The following is a 12,899-nucleotide window of genomic DNA, read 5'->3' as shown; positions in this document are numbered from 1 at the left end:
TTTCTTTGGCCACACCTCGTGGCTTGTGGGATCTTAGTTCCCCACCCAGAAATTGAACCTGGGCCACAGCAGTGAAAGTGCCAAGTCCTAACCACTGGACTCCCAGGGAATTCCCTAAGATTCTTATGCAAATGATTTATTAAGGGAGCTCTCAGTAGAAACCTCTGAGTGAAGAAAGACAGATAGGAGTGTGGGAAAAGTCAGTGGTTCCAAAACTTTGCTACCCATTAAAATCACCTGGGGAGTTTTTGAAAATCCCAGAAATTAGAGGAGTGATGTCAGCAAGATGGCAGAATAGGAAACTCCAGGCTCACTTTCCCACATGGAGACACTCTCATAACAATATGAGGACCAGATTACCTTTATGGTAACTCCAGAACCACTTTAGAGCTTATATATAGCATTCCATGCAAGCACAGTGCCAAGAAGAGGCACAATGGAGCAATTAGAACATTCCATTGCACTTACCCCCCCATACCCCATGTCCCTCCTACAGAGCAAGGGCAATCAGGAGGAAACTCCCAACTTTTGAGTTCTCCCTCAGGAGGAAAAGAAAAAGCTGGAACATGCGTCTTATATTCTGGCTTTTAAAGAGGCTGCCCAAGGCACTGGTTTCTGTCTCATCTGGCTTGGAACATTGACAGAAAAGAGAGTGGCACATTTTAGATGCCCGAGGTCCACTGAGAACAAAGGTGAGTCTTGTGCATTGCTTTACTCCAGAGATATTGATTGCAGTACTGCTGATAGATACCTGGGGTTACTCTGGAGTAGGAAAAAGCCAAAGTCCAGCTGGAGATAAATGCACCAAAGCCTGGAGAAGACACATTCCAGAAAGGTTTGAGAGACTCCCAGAATCGTTAGCTGGGATGATTGGTCTTTCCCTAGTGAAGAATTTCATAAAGACCAGGCGAGGTGGCTGTTTTTTCAAATATCCAATTTCCAACAAAAGATAACAAGGCATACAAAGAAACAGGGACTCAGGGCTCAATCAAAGGAACAAAATAAAATTCCAGAAACCAACCCTAAACAAATGGAAACGTATTACTCAACAAAGAATTCAAAATAACCATCATAAAGATGCTCAGTGAGCTCAAAGATGTTGCAGACATCTAAAAGAAACCAGGAAAATGATGCATGAACAAAGTGAGAATACCAACAAGGACATAGAAGCTATGAAAAAAAGAACCAAAAATAAATGCTGGAGCTGTAGAATATGATAACTTGAAAAATTGACTAGAGGGGATCAATAGGAGACTGGATTGGCTGAAAAAAAAGAATCTGAACTTGAAGACAGGTTATTTGAAATTATAGAATCATTGGAGCAAAAAAAAAGCAAGGAAAGTGAAGAGATCCTAAGGGACTTGTGGGATGCCATTTAATGGGCCAACCTATGCATTATGGGAGTTTCAGAAAGAGAAGAGAGAAATAAATGGTCAGAAATCCTATTTGAAGAAATAATGGGCCAAAACCTCCAAATTTGAGGAAGGAAATGGACATACAAATTCAAGATGATCAAAAAACTCCCATTAAGATAAAACCAAAGAAACCTACACTGAAACACATTGTACTCAAGCTGTCAAAAGTCACAGAAAGTGAGAATCTTAAAAACAACAAGAGAAAAGCAAGAGCTCCCTGAAGATAATAGTTGGATTTTTCAGTGGAAACCTTGCAGGCCAGAAGGGAATGGGATGATACATCCAAAATGCTGAAAGGAAAAAAAATGGCCAACCAAGAATACTATATCTAGCAAACCACATGTAAAAACTTCATGACGTTGAATTTGACAATGATTTCTTGGATATGACACTAAAAGCATAGGCAACAAAAGCAAAACTAGGTGGGACTGCATAAAACTTAAAAACTTCTGCACAGCAAAGGAAACAATTAACAAAGTGAAAAGGCAACACACAGAATGGGAGAAAATAATTGCAAACCATATATCTGAAAAGAGATCAATATTCAGAGTATGTAAAGAACTCCTACAACTCAACAAATTTTAAAAAATAACTAAATATTGGGCAAGGGATTTGAATAGACATTTCTATAAAGGACATATACAAATAGCCAAAAAGCATCTGAAAGTACTCAACATTTATAATCATTAGAAAAATGCAAATCAAAACCACAATGAGATAACACCTCATACCCATTAGGATGGTTACTATTTTTAAAAAGCTAGAAAATAACAAGCGTTGACACAGACGTGGAGAAATTGGAACATTCGTGCACTGCTTTTGGGAACATAAAATGGACAGCTGCTATGGAAAATAGTTTGGAGTTTCCTCAAAAAACTGAAAGTAAAATTACCATTTAATCCAATAATGCCACTTCTGTGTATATATCCAAAACAACTGAAAGTAGGATCTCAAAGAGATATTTGCACGCCCATGTTCATTGCAACATAATTCACAATAGCCAAGAGGTAGAGGCAGCCCAAATATCCATGGACAGATGAATGGATAAAGAAAATGTGGGATACACACACACACACACACACACACACACACACAGAGAGAGGAATATTATTCAGCTGTAAAAAAGAAGGAAATCCTGTCTCATTCTACAGCATGGATAAACCTTGAGGACATTATGTTGAGTGAAATAAGCCAGGACAAATACTGTATGATTCCACTGATATGTCTAGAGTAGTCAAAATCATGTTAACAGAAAGTAGAATGGTGGTTGTCAGGGGCTTGGGTGAGGGGGAAAAGGGTGTTGCTCAATGAGTATAGAGTTTCGGTTTTGCAAGATGAAAAAGTTCTAAGTATATGTTACACAACAATGTGAATATCATTTGCACTACTGAACTGTACACTTAAAAATAAAGTTAATTTTATATTATGTATTTTTTACAACAATTAAAAAACTTTACAATATCCCAGTATTCATGTCAAACTTCATTCTAGATCAGATCAGAATGTCTTGGAATGTGAATCCAGGCATCCATATTTTTTAAAGATCCCAAGTACATGGTAAGATCACTGTCAGTGATCCCTGCTTTCTGATATTTAAACTTCTGTTTAAATGTGGGCTGGACTTACTGACTTGCTTCCAATGGACAGAATACCGCAGAAGTGATAGGATATTTCTTCTAAGAAGATTAGGTCATAAGAAGACAATGACTTCTGTCTTCCTTGTTCTCTCTTGCACTCTCTTTAATTGCTTGTCTTGGGGGAAGACAGCTGCCATGTTGCGAGCAGCCTTGCAGAGAAGCCCTCATGGCAAGAGGCTGAACCTATCAACGGCCATGTGAGTAAACTTGAAAGCAGATCTTCTCCCATCCACCTCATGAGAGACCTTGGGTAGGAAGAGGCATACAGCTAAGCCATACCCAGACTCCTGACCCACAGAAGTTGTGAGATAATAAATGTGTGTTGTTTTAAGCTTCTAAGTTTGGGCATGATTTGTTAAGCAGCAACAGATAAATAGGTGGTTCCAATGTGCAGTAAAGTTCAGGAACCACTGAACTGGGCAAATATGTGTTTTCAGAGAATTCTAGGTTCTTCTTGAGTCCCTAGGGAAATCTTGATTATAAACTGCATCAGAGAGGTTGTACAGCCAGAGGCATAGAAGCTAAACTGTTAGACCCTCACATCAGTCAGTCATTGGCAGGAGCTGTCTGGAAGGGGGAAGTGGTGAACTTCCTTAGCATCCACAGGTAAGCTCTTGTTATCAGGGCAAGGCTCCCAGAAAGCTGCAGTTGTCAGTGGTTAGCAGGCAACAAGCAGCAGCTGGGGCACAGGTACACTGGCCTGGCAAATGGGTTCTGGTGGGGACCACGCGCATCACTACTGCAGCATTTAGAAGGTGAATGTGGAAGAGACAAGGCAACGTTCTGGATGGGATATACGAACAGAAGGTATTCTGAGCAGGAATTTCCCCATTCCTCAGGGGTGTCATCAACCACCCCAGAAATTTTCTCATTTGCCTTTGTGACTTAGGTGCCCACACTCATTTTTCCTTCTTTTGGGCAGATGTCTTCCTTACTGACTTGTTCAAGAGGTAGGAATGCCGTGGAGACTACATCTGACGGGCCATTCTTATGGTGGTACTCTAAGTAATTACCATTTGATTTCCTCAGAGGTGCCTCCTACTCCCAGGATCTGCCTTCTGGGCTTGGGACATTTTTAGGAGTACACCATATCTTCTGTAGCAATCTTATACGCTTTTTGGCTTATGATTTCCTTTCTCAATCCTAAACCGTCTGTCTCTAATCTTCCTGTATACACTTAGTTTCTTGTCCATTGAGGATTCCTCTTTTGTCTTCTAGCTAGGTTATGGATTTTCCTATTATTTTCTTTTCTTTTTTAAAAATAATATATATTTAATAAAATTAGGGTTATATCATACATGCTGGGGTTTTTTGTTTGAATTTCAAAATTGTATTAAATATCACAATTCTAATAATTAAATATTAAAAATGACAAAATTAAATAGGAAATAATTTTGAATCTTAAATAGTAGTCCACGTTTACTTAGAGGAGGATGAGGAGGTAGTTTGAATTTTTTTTTCCCACCCCCCCACGGCTTTCCCCCCTTGGTGTCCATACGTTTGTTCTCTACATCTGTGTCTCAACTTCTCCCCTGCAAACCGGTTCATCTGTGCCATTTTTCTAGGTTCCACATACATACGTTAATATACGATATTTGGTTTTTTCTTTATGACTTACTTCACTCTGTTTGAGTCTCTAGATCCATCCATGTCTCAACAAATGATCCAATTTCATTCCTTTTTATAGCTGAGTAATATTCCATTGTATATATGTACCACATCTTCTTTATTCATTCATCTGTCGATGGGCATTTAGGTTGCTTCCATGACCTGGCTATTATAAATAGTGCTGCAATGAACAATGGGGTGCATGTGTCTTTTTGAATTATGGTTTTCTCTGGGTATATGCCCAGTAGTGGGATTGCTGGATCATATGGTAATTCAATTTTTAGCTTTTTAAGGAACCTCCATACTGTTCTCCATAGTGGCTGTATCAATTTACATTCTCACCAACAGTGCAAGAGGGTTCCCTTTTCTCCACACCCTCTCCAGCATTTGTTGTTTGTAGATTTTCTGATGATGCCTATTCTAACTGGTGTGAGGTGATACCTCATTGTAGTTTTGATTTGCATTTCTCTAATAATTAGTGATGTTGAGCAGCTTTTCATGTGCTTCTTGGCCATCTGTATGTCTTCTTTGGAGAAATGTCTATTTAAGTCTTCTGCCCATTTTTGGATTGGGTTGTTTGTTTCTTTAATATTGAGCTGCATGAGCTGTTTATATATTTTGGAGATTAATCCTTTGTCCGTTGATTTGTTTGCAAATATTTTCTCCCATTCTGACGGTTGTCTTTTTTTTTTTTAACATCTTTATTGGAGTATAATTGCTTTACAATTGGTGTGTTAGTTTCTGCTTTATAACAAAGTGAATCAGTTATACATATACATATGTTCCCATACCTCTTCCCTCTTGCGTCTCCCTCCCTCCCACCCCTCTAGGTGGTCACAAACCACCTAGCTGATCTCCATGTGCTATGTGGCTACTTCCCACTAGCTACCTATTTTACGTTTGGTAGTGCATATATGTCCATGCCACTCTCTCACTTTGTCACAGCTTACCCTTCCCCCTCCCCATATCCTCAAGTCCATGCTCTAGTAGGCCTGTGTCTTTATTCCTTCTTACCCCTAGGTTCTTCATGACCTTTTTTTTTTTTTTTAGATTCCATACATATGTGTTAGCATACGGTATTTGGTTTTCTCTTTCTGACTTACTTCACTCTGTATGACAGACTCTAGGTCCATCCACTCCACTACAAATAACTCAATTTCGTTTCTTTTTATGGCTGAGTAATATTCCATTGTATATATGTGCCACATCTTCTTTATCCATTCATCTGTTGATGGACAGTTAGGTTGCTTCCATATCCTGGCTGTTGTAAGTAGAGCTGCAATGAACATTTTGGTACATGACTCTTTTTCAATTATGGTTTTCTCAGGGTATATGCCCAGTAGTGGGATTGCTGGGTCGTATGATAGTTCTATTTGTAGTTTTTTAAGGAACCTCCATACTGTTCTCCATAGTGGCTGTATCAATTTACATTCCCACCGATAGTGCAAGAGTGTTCCCTTTTCTCCACACCCTCTCTAGCATTTATTGTTTCTAGATTTTTTGATGATGGCCATTCTGACCGGTGTGAGATGATATCTCATTGTAGTTTTGATTTGCAGTTCTCTAATGATTAATGATGTTGAGCATTCTTTCATGTGTTTGTTGGCAATCTGTATATCTTCTTCAGAGAAATGTCTGTTTAGGTCTTCTGCCCATTTTTGGATTGGGTTGTTTGTTTTTTTGTTATTGAGCTGCATGAGCTGCTTGTAAATTTTGTAGATTAATCCTTTGTCAGTTGCTTCATTTGCAAATATTTTCTCCCATTCTGAGGGTTGTCTTTTGGTCTTGTTTATTTTTGTTTTTATTTCCATTTCTCTAGGAGGTGGGTCAAAAAGGATCTTGCTGTGATTTATGTCATAGAGTGTTCTGCCTAGGTTTTCCTCTAAGAGCTTGATAGTGTCTGACCTTACATTTAGGTCTTTAATCCATTTTGAGTTTATTTTTATATATGGTGTTAGGGAGTGTTCTAATTTCAGCCTTTTACATGTAGCTGTCCAGTTTTCCCAGCACCACTTATTGAAGAGACTGTCTTTTCTCCATTGTATATCCTTGCCTCCTTTGTCATAGATTAGTTGACCATAGGTGTGTGGGTTTCTCTGGGCTTTCTATCTTATTCCATTGATCTCTGTTTCTGTTTTTGTGCCAGTACCATATTGTCTTGATTACTGTAGCTTTGTAGTATAGTCTGAAGTCAAGGAGTCTGATTCCTCCAGCTCCGTTTTTTCCCCTCAAGACTGCTTTGGCTATTCGGGGTCTTTTGTGTCTCCATACAAATTTTAAGATTTTTTGCTCTAGTTCCATAAAAACTGCTATTGGTAATTTGATAGGGATTGCATTGAATCTGTAGATTGCTTTGGGCAGTATAGTCATTTTCACAATATTGATTCTTCCAATCCAAGAACATGGTATATCTCTCCATCTGTTGGTATCATCTTTACTTTCTTTCATCAGTGTCTTAAAGTTTTCTGCATACAGGTCTTTTGTCTCCCTAGATAGGTTTACTCCTAGGTATTTTATTCTTTTTGTTGCAGTGGTAAATGGGAGTGTTTCCTTAATTTCTCTTTCAGATTTTTCATCATTACTGTATAGGAATGCAAGAGATTTCTGTGCATTAATTTGCATTCTGCAACTTTACCAAATTCATTGATTAGCTCTAGTAGTTTTCTGGTGGCATCTTTAGGATTCTCTATGTATATTATCATGTCATCTGCAAACAGTGACAGTTTTACTTCTTCTTTTCCAATTTGTATTCCTTTTATTTCTTTTTCTTCTCTGATTGCCGTGGCTAGGACTTCCAAAACTATGTTGAATAATAGTGGTGAGAGTGGACATCCTTGTCTTGTTCCTGATCTTAGAGGAAATGCTTTCAGTTTTTCACCATTGAGAATGATGTTTGCTAAGGGTTTGTCTTATATGGCCTTTATTATGTTGAGGTAGGTTCCCTCTATGCCCACTTTCTGGAGAGTTTTTATCATAAATGGGTGTTGAATTTTCTCAAAAGCTTTTTCTGCATCTATTGAGATGATCATATGGTTTTTATTCTTCAATTTGTTAATATGGTGTATCACACTGATTGATTTACGTATATTGAAGAATCCTTGCATCCCTGGAATAAATCCCACTTGATCATGGTGTATGATCCTTTTAATGTGTTGTTGGAGTCTGTTTGCTAGTATTCTGTTGAGGATTTTTGCATCTATATTCATCAGTGATATTGGTCTGTAATTTTCTTTTTTTGTAGTATCTTTGTCTGGTTTTGGTATCAGGGTGATGGTGGCCTCATAGAATGAGTTTGGGAGTGTTCCTTCCTCTGCAGTGTTTTGAAAGAGTTTGAGAAGGATGGGTGTTAGCTGTTCTCTAAATGTTTGATAGAATTCACCTGTGAAGCCATCTGGTCCTGGACTTCTGTTTGTTGGAAGATTTTTAATCACAGTTTCAATTTCATTACTTGTGATTGGTTTGTTTACATTTTCTATTTCTTTCTGTTTCTGTCTTGGAAGGTTATACCTTTCTAAGAATTTGTCCATTTCTTCCAGGTTGTCCACTTTATTGGCATAGAGTTGCTTGTAGTAGTCTCTTAGGATGCTTTGTATTTCTGCAGTGTCTGTTGTAACTTCTCCTTTTTTATTTCTAATTTTATTGATTTGGGTCCTCTCCCTCTTTTTCTTGATGAGTCTGGCTAATGATTTATCAATTTTGTTTATCTTCTTAAAGAACCAGCTTTTAGTTTTATTGATCTTTGCTATTGTTTTCTTTGTTTCTATTTCATTTGTTTCTGCTCTGATCTTTATGATTTCTTTCCTTCTGCTAACTTTGGGTTTTGTTTGTTCTTCTTTCTCTAGTTCCTTTAGGTGTAAATTTAGATTGTTTATATGAGATTTTTCTTGTTTCTTGAGGTAGGCTTTCATAGCTATAAACTTCCCTCTTAGAACTGCTTTTGGTGCATCGCATAGGTTTTGGATCATCGTGTTTTCATTGTCATTTGTCTCTAGGCATTTTTTGATTTCCTCTTTGATTTCTTCAGTGATCTCTTGGTTATTTAGTAACGTATTGTTTAGCCTCCATGTGTTTGTGTTTTTCTACATTTTTTTCCCTGTAATCTATTTCTAATATTCATAGCGTTGTGGTTAGAAAAGATACTTGATATGATTTCAATTTTCTTAAATTTACTGAGGCTTGATATGTGACCCAAGATGTGATCTATCCTGGAGAATGTTTCGTGCGCACTTGAGAAGAAAGTGTAATCTGCTGTTTTTGGATGGAATGTCCTATAAATATCAATTAAATCTGTCTGGTCTATTGTGTCATTTAAAGCTTCTGTTTCCTTATTTGATTTCATTTTGGATGATCTGTCCATTGGTGTAAGTGAGGTGTTAAAGTCCCCCACTATTATTGTGTTACTGTCGATTTCCTCTTTTATAACTGTTAGCAGTTGCCTTATGTACTGAGGTGCTCCTATGTTGGGTGCATATATATTTATAATTGTTATATTTTCTTCTTGGATTGATCCCTTGATCATTATGTAGTGTCCTTCCTTGTCCGTTGTAACATTCTTTATTGTAAAGTCTATTTTATCTGATATGAGTATTGCTACTCCAGCTTTCTTTTGATTTCCATTTGCATGGAATATCTTTTTCCATCCCCTCACTTTCAGTCTGTATGTATCCCTAGGTCTGAAGTGGGTCTCTTGTAGACAGCATATATATGGGTCTTGTTTTTGTATCCATTCAGCAGGCCTGTGTCTTTTGGTTGGAGCATTTAATCCATTCACGTTTAAGGTAATTATCGATATGTATGTTCCTATGACCATTTTCTTAATTGTTTTGGGTTTGTTTTTGTAGGTCCTTTTCTTGTTTCCTACTTAGAGAAGTTCCTTATCATTTGTTATAGAGCTGGTTTGGTGGTGCTGAATTCTCTTAGCTTTTGCTTGTCTGTAAAGCTTTTGATTTCTCCATTGAGTCTGAATGAGTTCCTTGCCAGGTAGAGTAATCTTGGTTGTACGTTCTTCCCTTTCATCACTTTAAGTATATCATGCCACTCCCTTCTGACTTGTAGAGTTTCTGCTGAGAAATCAGCTGTTAACCTTATGAGAGTTCCCTTGTATGTGATTTGTCATTTTTCCCTTGCTGCTTTCAATAATTTTTCTTTGTCTTTAATTTTTGCCTATTTGATTACTATGTGTCTCAGCGTGTTTCTCCTTGGGTTTATCCTGTATGGGACTCACTGTGCTTCCTGGACTTGGGTGGCTATTTCCTTTCCCATGTTAGGGAAGTTTTCTACTATAATCTCTTCAAATATTTTCTCTGGTCCTTTCTCTCTCTCTTCTCCTTCTGGGACCCCTATAATGTGAATGTTGTTGCGTTTAAAGTTGTCCCAGAGGTCTCTTAGGCTGTCTTCATTTATTTTCATTCTGTTTTCTTGATTCTGTTCTGCAGCAGTGAATTCCACCATTCTGTCTTCTAGGTCACTTATCCATTCTTCTGCCTCAGTTATTCTGCTATTGATTCCTTCTAATGTAGTTTTCATTTCAGTTATTGTATTGTTAATCTCTGTTTGTTTGTTGTTTAATTATTCTAGGTCTTTGTTAAGCATTTCTTTCATCTTCTGGATCTTTGCCTCCATTCTTTTTCCGAGGTCCTGGATCATCTTCACTATCATTATTCTGAATTCTTTTTCTGTAAGGTTGCCTATCTCCACTTCATTTAGTTGTTTTTCCAGGGTTTTATCTTGTTCCTTCATCTGGTACATAGCCCTCTGCCTTTTCATCTTGTCTGTCTTTCTTTGAATGTGGTTTTTGTTCCACAGGCTGCAGGAATGTAGTTCTTCTTGCTTCTGTTCTCTGCCCTCTGGTGGATGAGGCTATCTAAGAGGCTTGTATAAGTTTCCTGATGGGAGGGACTGGTGGTGGGTAGAGCTGACTGTTACTCTGGTGGGCAGAGCTCAGTAAAACTTTAATCCGCTTGACTGTTGATGGGTGGGGCTGGGTTCCCTCCCTGTTGGTTGTTTGGCCTGAGGCAACCCAACACTGGAACCTACCTGGGCTCTTTGCTGGTGCTAATGACAGAATCTGGGAGGGCTCACACCAAGGAGTACTTCCCAGAACTTCTGCTGCCAGTGTCCTTGTCCCCACGGTGAGCCACAGCCACCGGCCGCCTCTGCAGGAGACCCTCCAACACTAGCAGGTAGATCTGGTTCAGTCTCCCCTGAGGTCACTGCTCCTTCCCCTGGGTCCCGATGCACACACTACTTTCTGTGTGCCCTCCAAGAATGGAGTCTCTGTTTCCTCCAGTCCTGTTGAAGTCCTGCAGTCAAATCTCACTAGGCTTCAAAGTCTGATTCTCTAGGAATTCCTCCTCCCATTGCCAGACCCCCAGGTTGGGAAGCCTGACGTGGGACTCAGAACCTTCACTCCAGTGGGTGGACTTCTGTGGTATAAGCTTTCTCCAGTCTGTGAGTCACCCACCCAGCAGTTATGGGATTTGATTTTACTGTGATTGCGCCCCTCCTACCGTCTCATTGTGGCTTCTCCTTTGTATTTGGATGTGGGGTACCTTTTTTGGTGAGTTCCAGTGTCTTCCTGTCAATGTTGTCCCAGCTAGTTGTGATTCTGGTGTTCTCACAAGAGGGAGTGAGAGCATGTCCTTCTACTCCGTCATCTTGGTTCCTCCCTCTCCTATTATTTTCATGTCTTCATTTCAAATGGTTTTGAGATGGAGGTAAAGGCTGCAATTTGTGCTTGACCCAACATCTTGAATGAAATTTCTCTAGAGTTTTAACCAGCACTAAAGAATGTGTGAACATTTTTACCACCATTAAATGACATTCACTCAAGAGCAGAATTTTTGCATTCAAAGTCATTGTAAAGAGAAGATGTGGTACATATATATAATGGAATATTACTCAGCCATAAAAAAGAATGAAACTGGGTCATTTGTAGAGATGTGGATGGACCTAGAGTCTGTCATACAGAGTGAAGTAAGTCAGAAAGAGAAAAACAAATATCATATATTAACACACACATGTGGGATCTAGAAAAATGGTACAGATGAACCTATTTCCAGGGTAGGAATAGAGACACAGATATAGAGAACAGACATGTGGACACAGATGGGGAAAGGGAGGGTGGGACAACCTGGGAGATTAGGGTTGACATATATACACTATCATGTGTAAAATAGATAGCTAGTGGGAACCTGCTGTGTTGCACAGGGAGCTCAGCTCGGTGCTCTGTGATGACCTAGATGGGTGGGAAGGGGGGTGAGGGAGGTCCAAGAGGGAGGGAATATATGTATACATATAGCTGATTCACTTCGCTGTACAGCAGAAACTAACACAACATTGTAAAGCAATTATACTCCAATAAAAAAGTCATTGTAAAGGTTAATACATTTGTTGTACAATTTACTATAAAACACTTTTGTTAAAAGGATGTTTTTAAGTTGGTTTTCAAAGATTTTTCTCTCAGTTTTGTAGTCAGTGCAGTCTCTCCTGCTGTTGTTGTCCCTTCCATGCTACGTTTGCAAGAAAAGGGATATGGTTTTGAGAAAGGCATTCCAACCTTATTAATAGCTGCCAGCAGTTTGGATGACATCGTGGCTATCAGTGGATTCAATACATGCTTGAGCATAGTCTTCTCCTCAGGTAAACAAAAAAATACAACAGCTACCGTATAATTCATTGCTTTTTTTGTTCTTTAAACAAGGTTTGTGTCTTTGCCTCTGCATTTATTAATGAAGACTTTTCTATGTAACATCTTTTTATTCTTCATAGACAGCTCATTCTAGACCAGAGAAGGAATTTCAATGGGTTAAGATACCACTACTTAACACAAATGATTTCCTTTTAATAACTAAATATTCCAATTAATTTGATAACCCATATTATTACCATTTATCTGCTCTTGTTGCTTTGGAATTTTGTCACAGTTTTCAATAGAAAAATTTAGGCAGCAATATTATTAGTACTACTAATATATTGAATAGATATTTTGGAGATGTACCTTTCTGGCCATCATTATAAATAACTGGTTGCTCTGTTACTAAGCCAACTTAAATATATAGAGTGTGGACAAGTGTGTGTCTTTTTGGTAGTGATGGGACAAGATCCTGCAACAATTCTAAATCCCAAGGTGATATTTGGTCTTGAATGTCACTTTGCAGAAATTGTGAAAGTAAACACTCCACATTTAATAATGCATTAATTATCTGCCAGTGTTCGAAGTTCAATATTCTGTATTATT

At 38.5% G+C, this 12,899-nt stretch overlaps 1 protein-coding gene across 1 annotated transcript in view; it reads left to right on the top strand.

Annotated features, from left to right (window-relative positions):
- SLC9B1 (solute carrier family 9 member B1) overlaps positions 1-12,899 on the top strand; it is a 63,928-nt gene that overhangs the window by 39,723 nt on the left and 11,306 nt on the right. The window contains exon 7 of the mRNA XM_082652722.1: positions 12,126-12,301. Coding sequence (XP_082508848.1) covers positions 12,126-12,301 — 176 coding nt within the window. The remainder of the gene's footprint in view (positions 1-12,125; positions 12,302-12,899) is intronic.

Source organism: Grampus griseus (genome assembly GCF_964374135.1).
Source record: "Grampus griseus genome assembly, chromosome: 4".
NCBI classification, from domain to species: Eukaryota; Metazoa; Chordata; class Mammalia; order Artiodactyla; family Delphinidae; genus Grampus; species Grampus griseus.
The sequence above is the reverse complement of the archived record's forward strand: the minus strand, read 5'-3'. Positions and strand labels throughout refer to the sequence as shown.